The 26,550-nt window shown below is 46.4% G+C and overlaps 1 protein-coding gene across 1 annotated transcript in view; it reads right to left on the bottom strand.

Moving 5' to 3' along the window:
- The window catches only part of LOC102048622 (alpha-2-macroglobulin-like protein 1), a 30,674-nt gene extending 4,353 nt beyond the window's left edge, over positions 1 to 26,321 (bottom strand). Inside the window, 32 exon segments of the mRNA XM_055710612.1 lie at positions 777 to 992; positions 1,399 to 1,583; positions 3,879 to 4,032; positions 4,818 to 4,892; positions 6,302 to 6,458; positions 6,556 to 6,637; positions 7,887 to 8,063; positions 8,662 to 8,745; positions 9,053 to 9,104; positions 9,281 to 9,402; positions 9,543 to 9,669; positions 9,875 to 10,100; positions 10,189 to 10,309; positions 10,863 to 10,968; positions 12,534 to 12,707; positions 13,905 to 14,051; positions 14,588 to 14,733; positions 15,195 to 15,258; positions 16,159 to 16,392; positions 17,195 to 17,359; positions 18,096 to 18,205; positions 19,315 to 19,423; positions 20,670 to 20,784; positions 21,162 to 21,246; positions 21,831 to 21,990; positions 22,510 to 22,530; positions 22,842 to 22,894; positions 23,586 to 23,621; positions 23,624 to 23,726; positions 24,069 to 24,113; positions 25,356 to 25,539; positions 26,162 to 26,321. Of these exon segments, the coding sequence (XP_055566587.1) occupies positions 777 to 992; positions 1,399 to 1,583; positions 3,879 to 4,032; positions 4,818 to 4,892; positions 6,302 to 6,458; positions 6,556 to 6,637; positions 7,887 to 8,063; positions 8,662 to 8,745; positions 9,053 to 9,104; positions 9,281 to 9,402; positions 9,543 to 9,669; positions 9,875 to 10,100; positions 10,189 to 10,309; positions 10,863 to 10,968; positions 12,534 to 12,707; positions 13,905 to 14,051; positions 14,588 to 14,733; positions 15,195 to 15,258; positions 16,159 to 16,392; positions 17,195 to 17,359; positions 18,096 to 18,205; positions 19,315 to 19,423; positions 20,670 to 20,784; positions 21,162 to 21,246; positions 21,831 to 21,990; positions 22,510 to 22,530; positions 22,842 to 22,894; positions 23,586 to 23,621; positions 23,624 to 23,726; positions 24,069 to 24,113; positions 25,356 to 25,539; positions 26,162 to 26,229 (3,903 nt within the window). The 5' untranslated portion in view covers positions 26,230 to 26,321.
- Positions 26,322 to 26,550: the final 229 nt, after the last annotated feature.

Here is a 26,550-nt window from a genome sequence, read left to right as displayed (position 1 = left end):
CATCATGGGCCGATCTTCCTCCACCTGCCTGGTGACTGATTGAACGGCAGCAGGTACTGCATCAGATATCTTATACTTACTGACCATATTCAAGTGTAGCCAAGCAGCATGAGTCCTAGTTACCTCCTACATACATTAACAATAAAATAATTGTGTTCTCTTGTCTATACATGGCTTACAGGTTCTCTGTGAACATCATAAGAGATGGATGGACAGAAATGACCCAGCGAGGGAGGTTTTCACAGGGAGTGACTTGCACCCTTTGCTGCATGAATGGCCCATAAGCAGACCACTATCAAAGCTGCCAGAAAAATAAGATGTATTTTCCTAATGGACCAGTTATGTTGGGATAAGAAGACGTTGGTCCTACAGCACTCCTCATCTCTGCACGTGATAACAACCCAAAGAATATTACGTCAGGGAATATACAGTGCTCAGCTCCTGAAGCAATGACATCAGCAGCATATGTTCGATACAGAAGCAGGTGTTGCGCAGTATCTCATCATTCTTGACTTCATATCTACTGATCTCTTAACAATGACGAGGCTCTGTAGTATGGAACAGCAAAGCTGAGATATATTGGAGAAGATGCCATAGATCATTGCAATAAAACTATGTCAACAGAGTATACCTGAGCTCTTTCAAGCTTGACCAAATTCTGCCTAGAAAGCCAAACCCTACCCAGAATTTGAGACTATAGTGCCTGCTTAAGAGCCAAACCTCACTTGGATAGTCAGTGGCAAAAGCTGAGAGCTCTATTCCTTCTCTATACTCACCTGTACATAAACACAGCCACTGCCAGTCGCCTGCACTGTGTACATCCCTGGGACTGCAAGGAGAGATGCCTGGTGCAGGACCAGCTTGTTGTTCCTGTGCACATGGAATTCCAATGGAGAAGCCTCCTTGCTTTTCACTGTCACCTTTACGTCTCTGATCTCCTGAGGAATCAGGGCTGCATACTGAGCAAGGGCCTGCAGGCTAACAACTGTGTCCTGAAGGCAAAGAGAGAGTCACATTGCTGTGGAGCCATGCAGTGCAAGATCCAGCACACTAGGTCAGGCACTGCAGAGAGAACCATGCTCCTCATGGCCCTGATTCACACTCCAACACAATCAAGGTCTATGCCACTAAGTGCACAGGTAAGGTCAGTGCTACAGGCAGCAGGATGACTTCTGTAACTGGAAAAGGTGGCTTCTGAGCCCTGATTAGCAGTCCTAGGCCCTGGGTTATCCCAACTACACCACAGAAGTTTCCCCATGGCATTCCTCTTCCCAAGCAGTGCTCATACATGTCTGTCTGCAAGGGGTGGATCTAGAGTGACATGCACATGAGAGATGTGCACATCACTCCAGGCACAATATCTCTCTCCTTTCCTCATGACTTTCCCCGACTTGTTACCTGTGTGGAAGCAAATCCACCAAAGGCATTTCTTTGCCCACTGAGCCAGTGCACAAGCTTGCTCACTGAGGCTTCACTGAGTGCCAAGTCTGACTGGGAGACGTGAGCCAGGAGGATGTAGGCTACTGTCTCAATCACAGAGGAAGAAGATTGTTCACTACTGGAATACGATGTCAGGAGCTCTGCTGATGTGGGGAGAAAAATATGGAAGAGAAGAACAGTAGATTCTTATGAATATCAGCTTCTCCTGCCCTGGTACCCTTCAAGGACTGGCAGTTTCCTGTACACCAACAAAAATGCTATGCCTTTCTGGGGCACCTCAGAGACAGAAGGCAATCTCTCCTGTTATTTTTGTACTCTGAAGAGCCAGGTATCTGTGATAGGCTCCACTTCTTCCTTTGAAAGCACAGAGAGATCCAGGCCCCAAATCCTCAACCAGTTCCTCTAGCAAACAGTTCCCCTAGAAACTGATTGACTCTGAACAGAGGCTTTTTGTTTAAAGTACAGTCCTAGTCTTATCCAGCTTTATATATTCAAAGCTATATCCCCAAGCTACAGCATTTTTCCTGTTTCTGCTTTTACTTAGGACAGTCTAACAGGGCTCTCTGTGCTGAAAACCTCTAGGACTCATTCCTTGTCAGTTGTATCTATTATACAAGAACTGGTCACTCTTTGAGGGAGAATGGCTGGCAGGCTACCGGGGGAGCAAGACTACCCAACTTATTTTGTTGGCATCCTCACTGTGCAGTGCATAAGCTAGGGCAATTTAAGCCGGAGCTGGGATCCCGCCTGTGGTCCAAGCTCATGAGCACTGAATGCACCTGATTGAATGTTTTGCTGTAGTGATGGTAGGGGACTAACCATAATTCAGCTAAGACTTTAGCTTAATTATGCCAGCGCAGACATCTTCTGCAAGGGTACAAATATGAAAACCTGAAATGCTTTTACATACAAAGTCAGTTTTCAGAACAAACCTTCACTTTTGAAATATGAAGTGCAAATTCACTTGTTTGCTTAAAACCAGCATAAAGACCTTAGAATGTAGGTCAGGGACTCTATTAGGTATTACTTCATTATGTTTATCACAATGGAAGGTTTTTGCATGAGGGGTTTGTGATTTGTTATTTCCAAGGTGGCATAAGCAGAACAATTTTTTCATGAAGTGATAGAAAGTGTCTTGGAGATGCAGCTACAGATGACCTTCAAATTAACCCTGATTCTTTAAAAAGCACCAAACTCCTGTTTGAGATCCAACTGTAATCCTGTTAGTGAGGCTAACAGAATCCCAGCCACCAGGCCATGGAAGGTGTCTCTAGCCAGCAGCAGATAGTTATCTGGGGCAGAGATTCTCCAGCAGGCAAACTGGCTGCAGCTGGTGGCTGCAGTGACATCCGCAGATTCAGCAGGCAGAACACCAACATGTGAGACAATACCTTTCCTTCAAAACTCCATTGCTCTTGCCAAGTCATTCCTAATTATTATCAGTGGAAGCAAGAGCCAAAGAAAACTATCACTTGACCCATAGGCAGTTTGTAGTGCTCCATGCATAGGGTCTTAAGGGGACATTTTCTGAAGTGCTTGGTAACTCAGAAGCATCAGACTGACTGGACATCAGTGAGGATGTGCTCCAGTCACATGTTCCATATGTACTATCTCAGAGGCAGCTCTGAACAAATATTGCACTCGGTGTGTGCAATTCTGCTGCTTCCCTTTTGCTCACTACCCACCCTGTGAAGCCAGCTGGGCACCTTGAGTGGCTATGCAGTGAACTGAACTCTGCATTGGTAGCTGATCAGGCTGAAAAATCCTCTCCCCCTTTTTTCTTCTGTTATTTTGCAGTCCCCAATGTAGTTTACCATACTGCCAGATGAACTATTGTGGGGAGTAACTTACTTAAGACAAGTCCTGTAATATTTTTACCAGCTGTTTAACTCAGGTTTATAGGCTCAAGTGTTTTGAAACCCTGACCTGGCATTCTCATTCAGGATAGAAGTCCAGTTATTTCCAAGTTAAAGAGACAAAAGGAAGAACCAAGCTCAGCAGTGCAGCAATAAAGATGCATCCACCCAAGGGCCCTGAGCTGAGTAGAGCAGCAATGGGGAAGCAGTCAAAAGGTTTGAATTCTGCAAGTAAATGCCCTGTCCAGCAACTGAGTAGACATGGTGAAGCAAATTTCCTCTGCAAGATTCTTTTGTATGATGTATGAATTGCTGAAGAACGATGGGAGCACCACAGCTGAAGTGAGTGCTCTGACCACAGAAATTAAGCATGGATCAGTTCTTCTGCTTTTGGTTAGAAATTGTTTCCTGGGTCTGAGAAAACTAGAAACTTTCATAGCTTCAGTTGATTTTTTTGATGCAAAAACCAATCTGAGAATAGTTAAATTGCCAAAACTACAATTAAATCCTACAAATTAAATAAGGCCTTAAACACAGTCATTATCTCTAGAACCCAAAATCTTCTAAACAGCAACAACCTACCAGTTTCCTTCTCTAGCATATCCAGGAGCTGCTCTCTCATCTCCATGTCCTTGTTCAGTGTGAAGACATAAGCCATCAAGGCCTTGACATAAAGGCTTGTCTTATCAAGCGTTACATTTTTGAGGCAATGCAAGGCATTATCCAGCATGGTGTCCTAGAAAGGAATCCAAACCCAGTGAATTTCCTCTGACCAAACAAAAAGTTTTTGTGAAAATCTATACCCAACCCTCAAGCATCCCAGTTACATCCTTGATGTATTTCAGTGCTAGCATCTCTCTCAGGGCTGTAGAATATTAAGTAGAGTGGACACAGCATCACTCGCTGTGGGTTGAAAACAAAGACATGACTGGGCATCTCACTGGGATAGGGCATTGCTAATAAATACACTGAAGAATCCAGCTGTAGGAAGTGTCTGGTAACACACTGGCTCAGAACTGTCAGACCTGCATGCTGTGGGTCTCGGCTCCCAAGGAGATAGGGCATTGTTTTTAGAACTGTACCAGTAAGGCTGGAATATCAGCCCATCGTGGCTAGAACAGTTTACACTTGGCTTGAAGGTCACTGCTTTTGTTTCAGGTCTGAAGGAGGGGGGTACTGCATACCTGAAAGGGGGTCTTTTTTTTTCCTCCTTTAGCTATACTGGTGAGTTTAATAAAAACTATTGCCTTTCCCTGCAAGCCCTGAGCCATTTCCAGAGACAGTTGTTTCCCCTGAGATCAGCTGAGAATGGCAGATGCACTGCTTTGCTATAAATCAGGCCATTTATATAAAAACTCCTTACCAAGTTAAACTTTTCCTGTTGAGCTTATTGTGGACAATGGCGGAACGTGACAGAATCTTTCACCAACTCAAGCTGGGTATCCCTGAAACCACAGACCTGGGGAGGAATGACTCCCTTGGCATGCTCCCAAGCCCTGCAAGAGTTCTGGTGTGACTTACATTCTTTTCCAGCTGGAGCTCCACCAGCGCAGCGGTGATATAGGCTGTGAATGAGACGGTATCATCCACACCACCCTGCAAGTCGCACAGACAGACATCAGAAAGGGACAAACCCAACCATTGCTTGCCCGTCTTTGTATGGCCACTGAAACTGCCTATGGATGCTATATCTAAGACAGTATACGGTACCATGTCTCTGGGTGTTCTTGAACATGTGGGGGCTGAAGGAAAGCACTCCAGGCTCACTTACTGAATATCATGAAACTCTAGTGTTGAAGGCAGCCTCAGAGCCATATTGTACATACATCCTAGGTGTGCCTTCTCATAGAAGGGCATGAAGCAAACTGTTAAGCCATTTGTTTTATTAAATATGTTGCAACTGGACACTTGAACAAAGTTTTCGTGATGTAGGTTTTGCATACATAGAAGCAATACACTTTCGCTTACAATTCAGCTGACTCTGAGAAGCTACAAGTTAACATGGGTAAACAGGCTCGCAAGAGCCTCTTTTCCCATCAGAGGAAATTCATTCTTGGGAAGTTCTGCTTGCATCCTCAGATGTGAGATAAGATTACATCTAAAATAAGGGGGGAAATTTGGGCTGAGACGCTGAGAAGCATCATTGACACTGAGCAGCAGAAACTTTGAATGTAAGGTGTGGAGAAGCAAAATCTATTCCAAAAAGTTCTATTCCAATAGAAAGCCCAAGCTGAGAAAATAGTGAAAGTCAAAAATGAACAGTCTACACATACACTCTGGTTTTATTTTGTACTGCATCCAAATTTTAAGAAAAAAAAGGCTAACCCTTTGCTTCAGTAAAATAGCAGCCTGTTTTCCTTCATAAAACTGCCTTGTATTTAATATGGGCAACTTTGCAATCTGACCTGTCTGGATTATTCTTACCTTTACAAAGACAAGGAACCCAAGTATTGCCATACTGCATGCACACCGTTCGTACCTGAGCATGAGGGCATGTTCACCATGTTTAGTGCATTTCCAGCTACACTGCAGGGATCGTTTTGGGGATGCTGGGCTCCAGGAGCAGTCATATTTTTGTGGAACTGACGGGACAACTGTGTCTTCAGATAATCCCATATTAGAGCACATAGGCAGGCCTATCTAGAGAGTATTGTGCATTGTAAGGCACCAGAAGAGGGAGAATCCAACCAGGGTATTCTAGACAAACACTAAAAAATAAAAATACTTCTCCCTGTGCCTCGAAGTGCCTTGGCCCGACTAGCCCTGGTGCCTTTTGGCTACAGTAAAAATAAAGGAAGCCTAGCAGAGATTAAAACCTCACATAGAGGAAATGCCTGCTGTTTTAGGCCATGCTTTTTCATTCTGCTCTGGGAAGCCGCCTTGCCTGTGCTAGGCTATGGGGACATTGCTTTGTGCTACTGTGTACAGTGGAAGAGCCTGGGGAAGCAACCCTGTGCCCCACATTGGGTTCTTCCCGCTCCCACTGCCATGCCCGGCAGCCATACCTTCAAGTCATTGTTGAAGAGCTTCCCAACGCTCTGGAAGCAGCCACTGGGCAGCTGGTGCTTCTGCAGCCAGTGCAGAGCGCTGCGCACATCATCCTCATTGATGTAAATGTGAGAGCTAGCTTGTCCAAAGGACCTGGCTACAAAAGCTGTCAGCCTGTGAGCAGAGCACAAAGGAATCCCATGTCACAGCCAGTAGCTGAACCAGCAAGGACAATAGCTCTGGGATGACTGTAGCAATTCTGGTCACTCACCATGTGTTGCCCTCATCGTCAGCTTTCCCAAAGGCACTGTAGGAGCCATCATCATGTTTGAAGAGCAGCTGACGCTGGTAACCTACGAAGACAGGTGCCAGGACGTGACTCTCAGTTTGAGGGCCTGCAGCATCTCACACTGTATCCTTGCTGTGGGAAGAAGGCTTCACAGCAAGAGACTTCACCAGATCCTACAGGGAGAGACACTGAGGCAAACCTACCACCCCACCATTCCCCGTGCATCCCACAGCATCACCATGACAAGAAGCAGTTGCACAGCATCATTGAAGCGCACCATGCAGCTGCTCTACATTACTAAAGCCGTTACATGCAAGTACTGTGGGTATCTGCCCTGCTGGTTTGCAGAACGGTGACATGCTCGGCCACCTCACGTCTCCCTGTGCCCCAGGGAACCGTCACGGGCACCTTGCTGTGAATAAAACAAGCTGCAGGAATGAGGAGGAAGGCTTTTCCTAGAGGAGACCAATATGAAACCCTGTATGTTTTTCAGCACTTCTGCTTGCCTCTGGAACTCAAGAAAGCACTAATGGCATGTACAGAGTGACAAGGCCATGCCTTTAAGCTCTGAGGGCAGAACACTGTCCGCATCTGTTTGCTCTTCCTCCACCCTCCACATGGCCTCATTCTTTACCCTCCACCTTGCCTCTCTGCTGCTGCTGTTCTCTTGGGTAGGTCCCTTGCTCCCAAATATCTGTCCTAATTTACAGAACAAGAGAGAGAGGCGGAAGGAGAGGGAGTAAAATCCTATCCATGGAAGGCTGCTGAGTTTGCAGCGTAGCATGATAAGGAGACTGGCAGGCTGAAATGCGAGGCGCATTGCAAAATGAGACTCAGGCACTGGCACTGTATTAAATTCAGATTACACTGGACAGAGCTGACATGCCCCCACAATATGTGTCCTAAAACATGGGGAAACAGCAAGCTACCAAACTCCTATCTATCCCCAAAGGCCACTCCTTATTCTAGCTAATAGCAGCTGATGCCCTGTTTCCACAAGGGAGTTCCGTCTGCCTCGGACTGATAAGGGAACAAAACACAGGCATCACATAATGACGGAAATAATTAATTACCAACTCCCTTCTCAGAAAAGCAGCCTTAGTACCTCAGTAACAGGCAGAGACAGAAGTCTTGCTTCTTCAGAAACATGCTCTTCCTTCCATGAGACATTTCCCTCATTTTCTGTGATACTTTCCTTTGTCACAGCTCCGGCAGTGCTCCCACTCCCGCCCTGCTTCCCACCAGACCAGTGCCCACACTTCTGGTTCATAGCACTTTCATTTTGCAGCAGGAGGAAAAAGAACAGTGTTTACCTGTTCTCAGGAATTTCAGTGCTGTATCTTTAATTTCTGGGTCCAGTTGTTTAGTCTTATTCAGGTACTGGAGTATGAAGATGTTTGGTGCAAACTGAACCATGTTCTGTTCACCACAGCCAAAGGGCATCATTAGCAGCTGGTCTAGGTTTTGAAGTGCTGGGCCCATGATGTCCCCTTAAGTTTGAGGTGGAGGGGCAGGAGGAAAAAAAAAAGCACAGACATTCAGCAGTATGAAACAAAGGGACTGCTGCCTTATTTAAGCTTTACTGAGATCCTGAAAAATAGCCAGCCCCTCACTGAATGGAGATGATTAAGATTTCTGCTGACCCCTCTTAGGTTAAGCCAGCACAGAAAGGGTTGCACAGTCATGGTTCTGGGAGGAGGGAGGGAATGCAAAGCTTGAGGGGGTCTCAAGAAAGGTGAAGAGGGCTGTCATTCCTGAGTGGGTATCAAGGAGAGAAAAGAATTACAGAGGCAAACTAGGTGGAAGTCTGCAGGGATGGTTTTGGTTTGCTTAGGTGGATGGCAGTGACAGACTTCACAGGAGATACCCCATCTTGCGCTTTCTTGTCCAGCCGCTTGGGGATCACCCAGGATCATTCCTTATGAGTATTGAAGTATTGAAAAAGATTACTTGATCCACATTTCTGAGGCCAGCATCACATGCCTTACAGTTTATCTCATGAGGAACTAGGTTGATGCATCATTAAGGCCAAAGCATTGGGCAAGCTCTTCCCGCTGGAGACCCAAGAGCAGGGAAAGACTTTCTCACCAATCACAGAGAAAGTGGCTCGGCCAGATCCCTCCAGCACTTCTGCAGGCAAAGTCAGGGAGAACTCTTCAGAGACAGTGTTATCTGTGAAGGCAGAACCCAGAAATTTATCCCATGGAAGAAGTAGAACACACAAGTGTAACACCCCAAGGAGACCCAGGTGAGGCTCAGTGTGACATCGAGTCACAGCAGCTGAGGCTTGCAAACAAAAGCCTCAATGAGGAAACTGCCAGGTAGAAGACAGATGTGACCAAACTACTTGGTTGTTCTCCCAGGTGCCACCAGCGCTTGCTCTCTAACAATTTTCCCCCACGTCTGGGCATTTGCAGTAGCCCTGTCCCTTCCCTCCTGCTCTCATAATCAATAGCAGTCAGGGATTTTTGTCCCATACCTGCAGCACAGAGAAAGGCGTTTTGGGTCTTCTCTTGTAGGACACCTCCTGGCTGCAGATGGAGAAAGAGTAGTTCAGATAGGGAAGGTAGGAAAGGAAGTCACCATACCTCAGCAAGCCTGTCTGCTTCCAAGAAGAAGGGGTTAAACTTCCTCTTAGCATCTTGCTAACTGCCTCAGGGGATAACCCACTGTCCCCAGGTGTTCTCCACCCTGAGGTGTGACTAACCTTCACAAGCAAAGGTTTTATCACTGTGTCTCTCTCTCCTTGCGAAGGTGTCACAGCAATCCTGTTACTACACAGATGGTGTGAATCTTCTGCCACGCTGCTCACGGTGACATTCACTTTGCCTGAAGGGAGCACAGGACCACATTGCTGAACCCTTGCAGCAGGCAGCTGGATGTGTGAGCATCCAGAGCAGACATGCAGAGGCAGGCAAATTCCACCCGTCCCTCTGCTAGCTGCCACACATCCCTCTGCTCAGCCTCACCCAGTCTGGTGGCTGTCACATTCCACACGAAGGTTTTTGCTTCATTGGCACAGAGGCAGCTGGTGAACTGGCAGCCTGGGCAGGCATCCACCTTCAGTTCTGGGGTCTCTGTGAGGGTGGTGTGTATCTGAGGTGGTGGGGTGTACAAGCACACATTAGCATACAGTTAGTAACAAGCAGTGCACAAAGGAGCAAATATCACGGATCACGAGTGCGAGGCTGTGCTTTGTGGCTCAGATGTCATTATCTAGGGCTCCTGAGAAGCTCATAGCTTGCATTTGGGCTCAAGTTTCCGCTCTGACAGAGGCTGTGTAATTGGGGGGAATTCTTACCTGGATGCAGTCCTTGAGGTAGTTGAAGACAGTGGCTTTTAGGCTGAAAGTCTCTCCTTGGATCACAGAGTACGGCAGTGACAGATCCACAAAAAAGGGCTGGAAGACCCTAAGAGTGGTCAGAGGTGACAACCCAAAGCCAGTATCAGCAACACAGAAGGTGTTGGCATTCCATTCTGTGATGGTGTCAGGTACAGCAACTTGGAGAGACACTTGCCCGTTGTCCCTACAGCAGGAAGAGAGAACTTGCTTAGAAGCAGTCAGAAGTTTCCAGAGGGGCTCTCAGGGGAAGGCAGGTAGAGGCTGTTACCAACCCAACAGAGACCAAATCCCAAAGCCAGGTCTCTGGGAAAAGTGTCCGTGGTTTTGGCTTCTTCTTGTCATCAGAGTGAGATACAGAACCACCATGGCCACGATAGCCATCATGGCTGACTCCTTGGAAAGCAAGTGATACATCAGAAAACAACATATGTAGCTCCAGGTGAAATTAGTTCTTCAGAGGCAATCTATTCCAAACCTTAAATGCTTCATGACACAGAACAAGATCGTACAGACTTGGCATTTCAGTGAGAATCTGACACACGCTGTGTATTTTGGGGGAACACAGCTTTAAGGAGACAGAGTTGGATAGAGTTTAGCCTGAGGCTCAATCTGACAGATCCAGCAAGTTTGGTCTGGATCCAGGGGGAGACAGCATGCTCAAATGGAGTCGCACTCTTTTTAAATGATCTGTGAAAGTGCTTGCGGAGAGCATACTACATTATCTGTGAAAAGCGCGGAACACGGGGACAGCCAATAAAGCACAGACATTTGAGCTTTTAACTGTGATTTATAAATCAGGTCCACTGAACTGAACACAAGCCTTGCTCCTCTCCTACACCAACAAGAAACACGAAAGGATGGAAGTCGGCTGTCCCAGCTGCAGGCTGGCCAGAACTGTGAGACGAAAGCCCCTTCAGTCAAGGAGAGGGACATGTCCATTCCTTACCAGCAACATTGTCTGTTCCAGAGTACATCTTTTTCTCAAAGCCTGGTAGCATACAGGAAACTGGTTTCTTGATTCTAGTATTGGTTAATATTTTCATGCGCAATTTCTGGGAAAACATTGAAGAGTGCAAATCAATGATAAATAAAAGGGAACCAAGGATGTTGAAAATGTCTGAGAGCAGGTACCGTAACGGGGGAGTGGTGTGGTAGCTGGATCACTTTAAGATGCTGCTTGTTTGCACACATATGCATAAACTTACAGGCTCAGACTCTGGGCAGTGCACAAAGACTGGAAACCAGCTTCTGAGGAACGCTGAGGCCAATTATTGCTTCTCATAGAAGTAAATTTCAACTAGATCTGTCCTTCATGTGCCCGACCCTAACAATGACCCAGAGTCAAATGCCATATATTCCATGAAAAAACTTAAGAGAAAAAGTTCTAAACTTTAGGTCTGCATGATTTTGAATGGAAAGATCTGACTGGCTGTTCACAATCAACTGCACTTACACAAGTTAGTACCAGTCTTGGCTTAGAAAACTGATGGGGAACTTGGTCACAACTTAGTATGGATTCTGTTTTTGTCTGAACAAGACTCAAACTCTCAAGGGCTGTGCTTCACAAGGCAGAAACATTGGACTGAATGCACCCTCATGTGCATGGACTGAGAGGAAGACATCATCACACCAAAAAAACGCATGCAATCCTGTGAGCAATCCTTGCTTTGGTTTAGTGGTCTGCAAGTCACTGAGAAGTCTTCTACTTTCTCAAAGAGCCAAAAGCCTTCATGGAGATCATAGGCCGTCACCCTTTCTGAGGAGGCTGTACATGCCCATGGATTTAGTCATATGTTACAGGACAGTCATCCGTTACAAGATCACTATTAATCAAGGTATAGTGGGATCTCCTTTAACTAGCATCCAATGTAATCTAGGAGTAAGCATCTAGAAGACAGCCCAGTACTGTGCCTTTGGGGGGAAGCAGGGTCTGTATTTGTACGGTAGAGTTCTGTCAGCCTGAGAAGCCCGTGCAACTCACAATCCATTTTGGGTTGCTTTCAGTGTGTTGTTACTTTCTTCTGCTATTTTGAGGTCCTTTTACCTGCATGTATTTATTTAAACATTCTGTCAGAAGCAGCACTTCTTGGGTTCCAGTTAGCAGATGTGTTATTAATCTTTTTCTGGCTATTGGGCTTGTTAGCAGATTAGCTTATTTTGTCATTTGTCTTGACAGTTAGCTATGAAACCAAATTGTGAAGGACTTCCTTTTACTAAAAATTCTTTGAGAAGAAGTAAGAAGAGACTCAATGAAACACAGAGTAAACAACTTTACAAATACAATAATAGCCAAGCAACAATCGGTCAAAATATGGAGAGCTGCTTGGGGTCTTGCTGGGATATCCTTGCCGCTCCCCCTTGGTAGATATGGTAGCCTAAACTAGGTTTGTTCATTTTCACACTGTCTTTTTCTGATCAGGTGGTTTGCACTATGCTTGCTTATAAGTTTAATCTTTCCCCATAGTCCCCAAATGAGTGTGACTACACTGAAGAGCAAGGTACATAGGACTTCTAGCAATGAACATTGGGGCAGCTGAAGTTTGCTAAGACTAAACTCTTGCGGGCATTCTGGAAACTGCTGGCTCAGGAAAAGTTTAGTGGAAGTGTAGACACTCACCTTAAACAGATTAAAGACGTCAGCGTCACTTTGATACCATGGTGCTCCCATCCGAGTCTTTTTGTGGAGACTGGGCTGCTGGGGCAGACAAGGGTATGCCTCAAAGTCTTCCAAGTGATAAGGGAACCCTCGTCCTCCAACTGTAAAGCTGTCATCAAAGAGCTCCTTATACAGCTGCAATGGAAGAAGAGAGGTCTTCATAAGGAACTGGCCAACCAGCATGTGTATGGGTCAAATATTTAGGCTGTAGCCCTCTATAATTCTTTGTAAAGCTTTGCAGTCAAGGAAGTTGGCGCTGCCCAGTTTATACTAAAGAACGTGAATCCCAAGGAGTGAATGCAGGCGAGTAGCTTTTAGTCTGCAAGACGTTCACTTGTGACAGTTCAAGCCTTTTAACTCTAGGATGCAAGATTAGGATAAAAATGCATGATTCAGTCTGAGCAACGCATTGGCACATCTGACTCACACATTTAATGATGACCACTTTATGTATCTGTTAGTAGATGATGCAAGTGCTCTGTGCTAGAACAGGATTCCTGTAAAACGGAACACCAAATCACACTGTGGGTCCCTACCTACTGGTGCAGGAATTCCCCCTGATTTGGTGAGGCTTCTTTGTAACAAACAGTCTGGCCTGCTATAACTTCACTTACAACTTTGCATGAGGATATACATGTGTATTATCTCTGGTATACATTGTCGAATTCTGTTAGGATTTTCAATTCTTGCAGTATTTTTGTTCTAAGTCTTAAATTCATTCCCCTGAAATACCCAGCTGCTTTAGGGTAAGTTCCTTCAACTCTTCTAGATTCTCAGAATGCACCTGGATGCCAACAAAATCCTGACCACTTTTTACCGGCCACTGTCTGCACCGTGTGCTGGACCCTATCGACTTCTGAAGAACTGCTCGGGTGCTCAGCCTGATCTGTCATATGGTTATAAATCAGCAATGTTTGGGGCAGAGGAGTAGGAGGACCCTAGTGGGGAAAACTTCCATTGCAAAGGTTTAGCCTCACTGCCTGGTGGAAGATGGAAATGCGGAGAGACAGGTGGATGTGAGGAAAGCTGCTAAGCACTTTCCCTGCAAGTGGAAAGCACCAGCATCTCTTTGAAGCTGTTCTCCCTGCCTATCCCTGAAGCACCATGCAGCATCCACCACTCTCCAGGCAGAGACCCACAGTGCAGAGCTGATGCACGAGGAACATGACCACCACATAACTGCTCAGAAGAGGCTGAGGAGGGGGAACGCCAGGGCAGCCACCGAACACTGCAGCCATGTTCCTGGTACGGACTATGGGCTTCCTCCTACCAGCGCATGGAGACAGAAAGCAGGCAGACACTACGGGGGTGGTCACGGCAGGCTGCACTCACTGTTTTTGCTGTCAGGGTGTCATTTTTCTTCAGGAGGACACTCTTGTCAACAGCTTGGACAGAGCACAAGGACCCTGGAGCAGCCTTGAGGTTCAGACTGACTTTTGATCCCGGGACTTCCTCCTTGTGTGAGAAGTCCAGCGCTACCTGCAAAAGCAGACAGGGTCAGGGGCTTAGTGGTAGAGAGTGGGACCCTGTGACTCTTAGGTGTCTAGGCAGCAGAGGAAAAGACAGATAATAAAGTAGGGAAAGGGGCTGAGGTGCCAGCAGACCCTTCTAGAAATCCCTTGGGCAGGTTACATGGGCTGCAGTGTGTACAGCCCAGCCAGAATTCCCCTACCACTACACATCCACTTAGGGAGCTAAGCAGGTAGGCTTCTCTTCTTGTTAGGGAGAACATCAGGGACAGTGTGTTCCCGAGTCAGTCACAGGGAACGGGGGGAGAAAACGCAGTTCGGGGGGGGTCTGGTTTACTCCTTGGGAAAGGCTTGCCAGTGCTGGGGAGGGTGGGACTAGGAAGTCAGGGAGGAAGGTTATTAATGTTTCCCAGCCAAAAATACTGGGCATCTGGTTTGGATGTGTATCCAGCTTACACCACTTGGCTGAGGATAAAACAGGACCAGGAACCACAGCAGGCCAGAGCACATCAATGATGCTGTCACACTTCTTGTGTTTCTACTCACCTGGTGTCTAAAGCACTCTTCCACTTGAAATTCTTCCACATCAGCCACCACCTCCCCATCCAAGAAGACTGCATACACTAGAAGCTTGATGTCAGGCAGGAAGTCATTGCCAATAGTCAGAGTCAATGAGAAGGAGCCCTGCAGATCTGCACGAGATAGCAGCAAAGGAGAGAGGGAAAATATTCCATTAAATCAGCTCAATGGGGTAGGACACACAGTAAGAATCAAAAGAGGGAATTTAATAACTTCTACCTGCAAATAAGAACATCTTACACAGTCACCATCACAGATTACCAATAAACCCAGGTTTAGATAAACAGGCAAGCTACACAAATTCTATATCTTCTCCAAAGGTACAAGCTAGCAGCAAAGTCATAAGGTTGGATAATAGACCAATTAGACAAGGCAAGAGAAGGACAATCACCTAGAAGGGCACTGAACTGATATGAGAGGAGATAGTGTTGGTCTGATGAGGTGGACCACCACTAAGAACTCAGTTCAATAGCTCCCGCCTGTGGATAACAATAAAACCTGCAGAGATTGACACTGGAGAGTGGTCACAGTTTTCTGGGGTGTGTTATGAGACACTTCACGCATTTCTACTCACTCTCATGCTGGATAATTGGCACACGCTTCTCTCCACTGGAAAGGATCTTGCCTTTTGATATCACCTGAAGAGCAAAGAGAAGAGCCAGTCAAGGGCCTGAATTCTGACAGTATGAGGAGAGTGCAAGAAGAACAAGAGAAGCAAGAAGGACGTCGGACAGTTGTTGTCACAGAAGCTTCTCTGGCAGAACATGACCCAAGAGCTCTGTAGCAGAGATGGTGATAGTATAGGTGGAAGTGGACTTTCAAGTCGAACCACCTAACCAAGAGGTGTTGGTTAGGCAATGAGAATGACCGCTTGCAAAGCTGGAGGTACATCTGAAGCTAAGAACAGCTGCTCTTAAGCCCCGTTGATCTCTGATGTTCACATTACTAGGGTAGGGTACTGTTTGATCGTATGAATGAGCCCAGCTGAGTAACCAAGACACTCGTAACCTCTCAGCTAGGCTGTAGTCACACTCTTGCTTCGGCCTCGCTTGAAAGTGGACTTCATCAAAACATGATTATATACCTCTGGAGCACACTGAGGGCTTGTGCAATTTCAAGCATTTTCCTTAAATATACAGGCCAGAGGAGGTCAGCTGCCCCAGAGATTGCCTCTTAGTTCACAGACAGATTGCCCCAGGTGGAAATCTAGGACATACCTGCTGGGCAGAAACCAGGCTAGCCCTGCACTGCCACCCATGTGAGCACAGAAAAATGTAGGGTGAATGGCAGGTATCTATCACGTGAGCTTAGGTCAAGGCACCCCTGACAAAGCAAAGCAAAACAAAGCAGCTGGGGGCTAGAAGCAGGTCCAGGAACTGGAGAACAGGAGGAGGTTTGGGCAGAACAGAACTCACAAACTGACTGACTGGCCTTGGAGTAGCTTACCTTCTCCCATGAGTATACATGTGCTGTGTGAAAAGGGTAAAATGCCAGTAAGCATAATCTTGCCCTGAGATTCAGCTGTCTTCTGTGCTCACCAAGTAATAGAAATCAATGTGGCCTGCTTCAGAGCTGACTTTATTCCAGTCAAGGATATAATCCACTTGCACTTCCTGCTCTTGATCACAGGGCATCACATCATCCCTGGCTTTGATCTCAAGGAAACTGTTGCTCTCAGAGTAGAAAGGTTTCAGCCAGTGGAAGCTATCCTCAACTCCTGCATGACTTTCAGAAGAATCTTGCTCATTGTCATTTCCAAGGTTGTAGGTAGCCTTCAGAGCACAAAAACGTGAGTTGGAAAACATCAGGTAATGCAAGGGATCTTACGTACCAAGTCCTGCCCAACCAAAATTAGGGAACATCACCCTAAACAGACTGGGGTCTTGGGGAAAAGCATCTGGAACAGTAGTTCCGTTCTCTGAGAAATGGATGGCAATAGGAGATCGCACTGCTTGGGCATGGATCCCACATCAGCTGCAGGAATGTAGGTAGTGGGCAGGTGGGTGTACTGCCAGGCTGGTAACAACGAGCTCCAAGTGTAGGAACAGAAATTGTGAGAAGCCGCCAAGTGCTTCAAGTGTGGTATTGAAAGGGAGGTCAAGACCAGCTATCTGCCAGGCTGAGCCTGGACAAGCTATGTGCTGCTGCAGGGCAAGGGTAGCCGCTAGAAGTGGAGTTAAACAGAGACAGGTGTCAACTGCCAGTTCTGTTGAGCCACCTCTAACATATCCCAGAGTGGAGAAAGGGGGGACTTCCTACGAGGAGGTATTCAGATTAACAGATGTTTTTAGTGGAGTCAAAGAAGGTGAGGGGGGATACAAAAGATTAGGATCATGCTCTAGCTCAGGACAGCAGACCACCCTTGGTGACCTTTTGGCTGAACTGTTGCAGCACAGACTCCAACTTCCCTGAGGAGATGGCACTGGAGAGTAATTAAAGATGCTTGTACAGATATAACCAAGTGAGATCAGGAGCCAGAGGACTGAACTCCGAAACCTCACATTTGTTCCACTTTTTTTTTCTTTCCTCAGTCTACCTTCACTTTATCCTCCTTTTTCTGTGGCTGATGCTCACCTTCAGAGAAACCAGCGTGTTGTTCCAGCTGGTGGTATCCAGTGAGAAGTGAGCTTCTCCATTCTCATCTGTGATTAATGACAGGCGTGTCTCCTCATCATTGATGTCAACTACTAGGTAGACTGTTTCATTTCTGAGGGGAGACTTGCCACTGTGGCAGAACAACTGCAGAGAAGGCGAGGAAGTTAATACCCTGTTGTGCCACACTCCAAGGCACTGCCAGTGCTTGGTGTTTCTATCACTGGGCTTCCTCAGCCCTTCTAGCTTTCAGACACATTGGAAGGATCCAAATAGAAGTGTGATAAATGCACAAAACCAACAATGTGCATCTGTTTAGGACTAGAAATACGTGGTAGCGCAGCCAAATAAGACACCTATATTGGAAGAAAAAGGCGCTTTCCTCGGATTCTGAGCTTTTTCTTGGACAATGCTGCAGGATCCTTGACGATCAGAAACAGCCTAATCTCCAGAAATTTGAGTGTTTCTAGCCCCAGTGGGACAGCTGTCCTAGCATCGCTCGGGGGACTTGAGACAGGAGTGACTGCCAGTGAACTGATACACAAGGCTTTAGTGATTTCTGCCAAGCTACCATGTGCATTTGTCCAAAGGGAATGTTATTTCCCTGATGACACCACCCCCATCCCATATGCCTTTTATTGCACAGACTATATTCAGCAGCTACTCCTGGGGAAGTCTCCAGAGACTGCAGCTGGCCAGAATTCCTGTCCAGGAATACACTAGGTTAGGGTGGGGAGAAGAAATTGCTTCTACAGGAGGCTTCACCCATAGCTGCTGGGTAACAGCAGAGCGGCACCTACTTCCCTCAGGACTGCTGCTTTCTGCCTACAGAAGATTCTATCTATGATGTATTCTCAGCAGAGAAGGGATCCATGGGTGTTACCTTCCCTGTGTATGGCAGTCCACATTTGTAGAATGCATGGAGGTTGATAAACTTTATAGACTTAATTCTCGTCACAGTAAGAATTTCAGCTGTATCCATAACCTTTGCTCCTGGGTGGAGAGATGAGAAATCCGTTAAACCCTAGCAGTGCTCTTAGGGAAACAGAAGACAAGAAGATGCTTCAACACTACCTACAATACCTACAACCTCTAGATTTAGGGGACAAATTTTTTTTTTTTTTTTTAGGATATTGTAGAGGAATTAGAGGACAGTATGAAAAATTTATTTGTAAAAAGGTTGTGATGATTGTTAAAAACACAAGGTATGAAATATTAAGAAAAAAAAAGGGGGAACTGTAGAGGAATGAAGCTGTGTTAATTAACTTTGATAATGTACAGCTGTGGGTCAGATGGAGGAGGAGCAGTGTGGTTTGACCTCTGGAGGAAGGAGATACAGCACAGACAGTAGAATCTGACCAACGGTAAAGCCTTGTTGCAGCCGGATAGTTTGTTTGTGCTGCAACAGGATATGACTCCCTCAACCTTTCTAGGCCCTCTGCTTCATGACATGATGCATCATACCTTATAAGTAAACATTTCTCTCCACTGAAGAGACAGAGAAATTAGATGACTGTATAGTTATAGACAGCTACACTGTAGGTGTCTAAAAGTGGCCTGAAAGACGCCATCCAGACAGTTCAAACAACAGACACCTCTATTTGCTAGAGCTAGGTGCGTATTAACACTGATACTGAAACCTACCTCCTTATAGCCAATATTGTGTCAGACTAAAAGGAAGCAGAATATCATTCCTCACAGCTGGAATGTGCATAAGCAGCCCTGCCTCAGGCTTAGGAAAAGAGAAGGCAGGAGACTGCGGGTAGGGACTACCTGTCAGGATGGTGTACTACAATTAGCAAGGACTGCAAGGGCTTGTTGCAGACTTTTCCATGGCTAGCCAGGGCTTTGCAACTGGCTGAGAAACAACTTGGTGTCCAGGCAATCACGAAAAAGTTATATGTGTGCTAGTGGAGATGAGGGGTGGAGAGGATTAAGAAAATTTGGTAATAATAGATGGAAGAGGTACTAGAATAGACACTGCCATTGTGGCAGAAGACTTGGGAACCCTCAAGGTACTTTTTCACAAGGAATTTGACTGCCACAGAAAGGCCAAAGAAGTTGCCTCCAGGGAGGAGAACACTTCACATGTTTTGCAGTACCTGTTCCATCTTCCACTACTTCTCCTATCGCAATTATGTAGCTGTCAGTCTCACTTAATTCCAGAGTCTCTGTCTTTATGGTAAAAGTAGTGCAGCCATCCATGTTTGTCTGCAGAGAGAGAGATGTGAACAGAGAGAAAGATAAACTGTTCCATAGATGCTGGGCAATCCTAAAGAAGTATTTCCAAATATCTGTGGAACAGATGGAATCTCAAAAAGCTGTAACTGCAGAAACCCATCATAGATTCCTTAGCCAGAGAAGAAAATCAACATGCTTGGATTAAACTGTCTCTGAAAAAGTGGCAGAAAAAAAAAAGTGTTTCAGGTAAATCACATAAGGGTTAATTATGTCACAGACAAACCCAGGAGACTGGATTAAGCCCCAGGTAACCTCCTCCCTGAGACTATATGGTCCTGACGAATAAAGCCTGCCAGTGTGGCTTCTCAGTCATGGCCATCTCTGTGATGAGGCCGTGTTAAACAAGGGCATCCAGCCAGTTACAGACTGCAAGAGCTTTCCCGAGCATTAAGGCAGAGACAGGGTACAGCCAGCCTGCCAGAGAGGGGAGGTGGACCAAGTGTTTCTAGTTGTGCCTGTTAAGTTCTCCACAGAACCTTGCAGGGTCTCTTACATGCCATGTGAGAGGGAGCTGGCGTTCAGCTGGTGTTTTGCACTGCTAAGACAGTGCAGCATTCCAGCTGGAGACACTTTGCTACTGGGTGTGTTTTAAAAGATGGAGAGATCCAGCTGGATTTTTATATTCTGGCTTGTTGCTGACTGGTCTGACATTTAGGAATATTTTCTTGTGACTTTCAGGCTGAAAGAGCTGCCTCTGAAAGCCATGGAAAAAAACAAGTGTGGAACTTAACCACAAATGTATAATGAATGCAAATGTGCAGAAAGTGTAACCAGCATTGGACATGATCTCAGACAGGACACTAGCAAGCTTAAGGCGATCCGTTAACTGCATGGATACAGCAAGAAACAGGGCATTAAGCCACAGACAATTTGATACTCTGATAGCCTGTTTATTGGTGGGAGTTGTCACAGGACTGACTAGACCAGTGATCTGATACAATAGGATACAGATCCTTGGGAAAGGATCTGTAATTAAATTACTTACACCGAGCTTACACCTTCTCCTGAAACCTTGAGTCAGATATGGGCAGCTAGAGCAGTAATTCAAGCAATAGAGTCACAGGAAGAGGAATCAATAGTCTGATGAGGTCTAGCAAGTGGGAAGACAGCAGACTAAACAGGTGAGTGTACATCAGAGGTGCATCAAGGCAGGTTAAGGGGACAGACATGCATTTTCAGCAGGCTATACTTTCTACTCTTCTATTTGTTCACCTACCCAGTTGTTTTGTTTCCTTATCTCCATATAATTTGTTAAATTGCCTTCCAAGATCTGGGATAATGCGATAAAAGTAATACTTGTTTTCCCTTGAATGGGCTTCCCATAGGTATACCTGTGTCAAAAGGGGAGAAACATTCACCTGAAGACTGGCCACTTCAACAGAGATACAGATCCAGGCCACCCCCACCCTCACTGCAGGGAAGTGGAGCCTGCAAGAGCTTTGTACCTTGTTTGCTCAGGAACTCCAGCTTGTCTCTTAAGCTCAGTTTGCATCTCTCTCCGCCCACTACACCCAGCATCCTAAGCATCCTTCAGCCTCACAATAAATGACCAAGTGCGAGAAGAAGCCCATTCCAGAGAGTGATCTGTCTCCCCCAGCCACAGGGCAGTGCACGAACATCATACTGGAAGGTCGCTTCTCAGCTGTGGACCATCTGAAGGTGATTGTGGAGTTGAAGGCCAAAGATCACAACAGTATAATATACTCACTTGCCACAGACCTTCAGCTGAAACTCCTTATCTGCTGTAGCAATAAATGGAGGGTGCTCAATCTTTATTTCAAATTTTTTCAACACTGCGTAGAAGAGAGAAAGATAAGGATGGAGGGAAAAAACACTGAGTATGGAGTCCAGATGGGGGTAAAGACAGTAACGACCCCAGTTATTCATCACCATGCTGCAATGGGGATTACTCCCTTCAGCCACACCTCCCTCTATTTGCTGCTACAATTGCACGTAGGACTGTTCTCTACTTCAGCTCAGTCAAGCATAAACATTTTAAGTGACACAGGGTTTTGTCCTTACCCACGTCACCGCAACTGAATGGGACTAAGACGTGATGCTGCTTCCTCCTACAGCGGCAGACTGGAGCGAATAGTAAACCTAGCTTAGAAGAGGGCGGCAATGCACAGCAGAAAGTGCTTGTCACAGGTCCCAGTCACAACTAGAATGAGTTGTCAGACCGCAGCCTCTCCTTTGTACCCTGTGCAGCTGCAGAACCTCCAGCCCAGCATGAGATGTGCACAAAGACCCACCAATCCCTGTCCCCAGACTGCTGTTGTCCCAGGGCAAAAAGTCTGATGAACGCGGCTCCATTGCCCTGCTCTCTTCTCCAGCTACCCACACTGATTTTCTCCCACCTCTGTTGTCCAAGTCTCACCGTATTCTTCAACGCTGAAGGTTTTCTGAGCCATGTATGGTTGCACTGAGATGGCGTACTCCCCAAGGGGTGCTTCAGAGGCCAGGGGGAAGGACAGATCCACAATGCCATGTCTTGGCTTTACATTCAGCCACTTAGCAATACCGTTATATTCAGGATCCTATTTGAGGAAGGACATGCAGAGCCACCAAGTCACAGTGGGAACATGGGTACCTGGCAGGTCCAGACATACTCAGGCACAAGAAGGCACTACGAGGATGAGTAGTAGTAGAGAGGATGCCAGATCACCAGCACATATTCCTTCTCCTCCCTCCAGTATTGTTTTACTGAACTTTGGAATTGCAAAGGTTGCCAAGAACAGTAAAGCTACTGGGAAGTGGTAACATCATGGGAAGGAGATGCAGCTGTGCCGCATCTGCTGAGCACTTAGCCTTGTGCTCTGTGCAGACAAGGTGTTGGGCAAAGCTTCATTACTGTCCTGCCTCTGTCTCAGCTATGTGCATCACAGAGGTGCTGGTTTGAATGAAAAACCCAGGCTGACCAGGTAGAAAAGACTTCAGCTGAACCTGAGCCAGAACCAGAAGCTTATGAGGTTACATCTGTGGCACAACTCTGTCCAGGAATGAAAAGGCACAGTAGGAGACAGACATCTCCCTTTGGTCAGTTCTTTGTCACTTACCTGCAGCCATATCTGGGAATACTGTAAAAACAAGAGGAAAAAAAAGCTCAGTTTTGTACAGAGCAAAACAGCATTCATGTGAACCAGTATTAATAATGCTGCCTGATGTGAGCCCCTGACCAAAAATTTCTGCCCCACCCAGACCGCATGTTAGGTCTCCTCCTCCTTCTGTACTAGCTTACACTGCAATCAGTGGATGAGTGGGTTTTCCTCTCAAAGATCATTTGTTCTTATGGTTTAACAGGCATGAAGGGAGATGAGGCTCTTTCATGAGCTTCAGTGTATCTCATGCTGAGGCTCCTACTTCCAGGAATGCCCAGGGTGATACTCACCTCATTTTCCATGACCTTAAGGTCCTCATTGAGGTTCACAATTCGAAATTTCACTGGAGATACAAAGAAAAGGATAGTAAAGCGGTCTGCCTACAACATGTCCTTGCACAAATCTGCTTCTCCTTTTCTGTGCTCCAATATTCATGTCTCTTTGTTTACCTCAAAGGTATTCAGGTCTCTCCCCAAACAGCCCTCCCCAATATCTCCCACCCCAGAGGATTTTGTCTGGGAGGTTTATATGCAGCTGTGGGCTTTAGAAACTTGCTGCCTCTACCTGGGAAGATTACAATGATCTGCTAAACAGTGGGGTTGGTCTGTCTGCAGTTTGTTCATGTTGTGAAGACTGTGGAGTACCTCTGTATTTCTACAGCTTGGAATGTCGCTCCAGGCTTTACTCAAATATTAACAACAGTCTCCGAAAAACAAAAAGAGATTGTCCCATGTCCCGGAGAGTCTTGGCTTTCCTTTTAGGTCTCACTAGAGATACTTAACCAAAACAAGACCCAGGAGCAGCAGGCTGGACATTTGGTGCAGCACAACTCAGAGATGTCACATCTTGACTCACACTGTTCCTGGATGACAGACATCTAAACACAGATGTTCCTGGAAACATCTCATAACAGATCTGCTTTCTTCCATCTCCAACAAGCTTAACTTTTTGCACTTGGTGAAATCTTCCCCCCAGATGTGGCTCCTACCTTGACCCTTCCCTCCCCATTCCTTTATGCCACCTTCTTGCCTTACCTGTTTCTCCAGGTTTGTATAAGCCCTTGTCTGTACCAGAATTACATTCTTCTGGGGCATGACCAGAACCTTCTTGCGACCCTCAAAGAGCACATTGTCCCCACTGTGGATCAGGACATGCAAAAAAACCACCTCCTCTGGCTGTCAGGTTAAAAAAAACCAAAACAAACAAAAACCTGTCTGAAACTACAGGTAGCTCAAAGGAGAAACAGAGGCATCTCCTACCAAAACCTCTGACTTTCCACTTCTCCCTTCCCCTCCTTTGACTTAGCTGTCTCCCTAGTTATAGTCTTCTTTGTGCTCCCCAGTTTCCTCCTTCTCTTTTCTTTGCCTCTCTTCTTGTCATGTTTGCCACTTTCCACATTTTTCTCCCCTTCACTATCTTTCCCATCCTGCATCTCCAACATTAACATGGCTCAGACACAAGAAAGGCTGAATCCCTCTAGTTTGTAAGAGGATAGGCAGCCAAGAGAGGTGTCTTACGTGTGATGTAGAATCATCTCTTTCCCTGGGAATGAACTCTGGCACCTATGTTGATTGATAAAAGAAAATGGAAAACAAATTCATCAGAGACTTTACATCTTAACCCAGATACAAGACATCACCTCACTGTTAAAAAAATCCCTGAACTTCAGAGTCCAAATTCCACCATATGACTGTCTCTAACCAGCTTGTCATTATAGGGAAAAGTAGCCACTGCCTGACTTTTGTACATGAACCTAAGAGCGAACCAACCGACACGTCATTCTCCCACTTCACATAAATGTGAGATTTTTAGGAAACCAAGAAAAAAAATAGGGAAGTGAGATCTGGAGCTGACCAAGACTGTAATGGGAGATGAGTTACCAGGCAAACCCAGGACATCTCAGTATCAGAAGGACCAAGATCACCAGCGGAAAGGCTCTTTTTGCCAACAGCAGATTTCCCTGGCTTTCCAAAGCCAGGACTTGTTCTCTCCTGAGGGCCGGCACCAAACAGTTAATAACTGTCTTTTTGATGCAGGAACCAGAAGTGACTTGTGTTGTGCTGAATCTGCAGGACAATGACAACCAGGGCCTAGGCACAGTGACTTTGTATGGTGCTGAGGAAGACAGAGGCAGTTTGTATACCCTCAGCACCAGACACATCTCCATGGGTCTCCAGAAATGTAACTGAAGGTCCTGTAGTCATGCCCCAGCCTCAGTGTGTCTAATTAAGCTAACTAGAGCAGCAAAGTTGCAGTGACAGGAATTCAAGCCGCCCAAGAAGTGTCCAGACTGCCTAGGTGAAATTCAATTCATTGTGGGTCCAGTGCCATCACCATCCGACACAGCTAAATTAAAGCAAGCTCAATGCAATCAAAGTATGCAGGCTGCAGCTACACTTTGCTATATAGATGCAGCTTTAGAACAGCATAGTCCTCTTGGAGCAGAGGGAAAGCCTTCTGAGGAAACGAGGATGAAAAGAATATATTCCCAAGGCATTGACTTGCACTCTCATATACAAGCATTTTTAGGGACTAAACACTGATTAAACTGAAAGTCAATGTTTCCTAACAGGCCTCAAGTAGGATGAAATGAGCTGTTATGGATCAAAAGAACAGGGTTTTATCCACACAGGAAAGATTCCCCACTTTGCTAGGCTCCAGGACACCGCTGGTTTTTGCCTGGCACTGTTTTTTTGCAACCCACAGCAAGGCAAAGGACACTGCACCCAGAAAAGTACCGGACTCCTGTCTGAAGTGAAGGTGAAAGTATCTGCTGTCAAATCAGCAGCCACAGCTACACTCACCTGGAAGGTGATGCACTGAAAAGTGCCTGGCCTCTCCACATCGTGTTCCACCAGTGTGTGATTCTGAGTTGTCATCTGCAAGGTGACAGCCAGGTGGACATCCTCAGTTAGGGAGCTGAGGTGAATGCAGAGCGTCTCCTTTTGGGAATGGGGAATGACAGCAGGGAACACCACAATATAGTGACTAGAAGAGAGCAGGTGTTTGAAAACAATTCAGAGGCTGAGGTGGGCAAGCCAGAATCCATCTCTGCTGCTTTCATGAAGAGGCAGACCAAGGGTCAGAAGTGTCTGCAGTGGAGGAGCTATAGTGCAGCTCCCTTTCCATACCAAAACGCAGCAACATGCCCAGTGTGGAACTAGAGAGCTCCTGATACCTGTCACCACCTCGCCACCAGCCAGGACACAAGTGCCCATTGTGCAATACTCCAACTGCAAGTACACAGAGCAAGGCTGTGTAAGGAATGAAGCAAAAGACTCAGTGGCTGAAGCGTAAGGCTTCAGTCCTCCCACCAGATTTCACACCCATCAGCACAGGATGAACAGAGGCAAATCCTGTGGCTTCTGCAGCTTTGTGGTGCATGCAGTGCAGTGCCTGGACAAGGAGATACCAGGGTCTTCACCTGCAGTGGTGCTGGACACCCAGTGCTACAACAGGACTCAGCAGGAGCTGCTTCTGCTCAGCCTCCTTAAGAACAAGGCCCCCCCACTGTTCAGCTCTGTGATGCTAAACAGTGCAGCACCAGCACCAGCCTTCAACGACAGTCCTTTCCATCAAGCCCCCCAAAAGCAAAAGGAGATAAGCTCACGGTTCCAGGCTTGCTGCAGCTGCAACTGGGAATAGGGTCAGGGCTAAGAGGAGCACTGGTGCTCCCATTGCTTGGGCTGGGACAGGCAGCTCACAAGATCCACACAGGAGTACAGAATTGCCTGTAACGATGGGCTGGAGCAATCCTAAATACCCTCGTCAGATGCTCCTAAGTCCAAAGCAGGGGGGAGTCAATACATGGAGGTAATATCTCTTCCAGGCTAATGACATCAGCTAATATTTACTTGCTTCCACCAACAGCAGAGTAAAGGCCACACAGCACAGTTGTCCACCCACATCTACATTGAGATGGTATTCCAAGCCATGGGGTGCCAGAGCACTGTGGGGTGGAGACATGGTGTGGGTGACCTCTAACTGAGGCTAAAGGGG

The sequence above is a fragment of the Falco cherrug genome, chromosome 5 (genome assembly GCF_023634085.1).
Source record: "Falco cherrug isolate bFalChe1 chromosome 5, bFalChe1.pri, whole genome shotgun sequence".
NCBI classification, from domain to species: domain Eukaryota; kingdom Metazoa; phylum Chordata; class Aves; order Falconiformes; family Falconidae; genus Falco; species Falco cherrug.
This window is presented reverse-complemented; position numbering and strand designations above follow the sequence as displayed.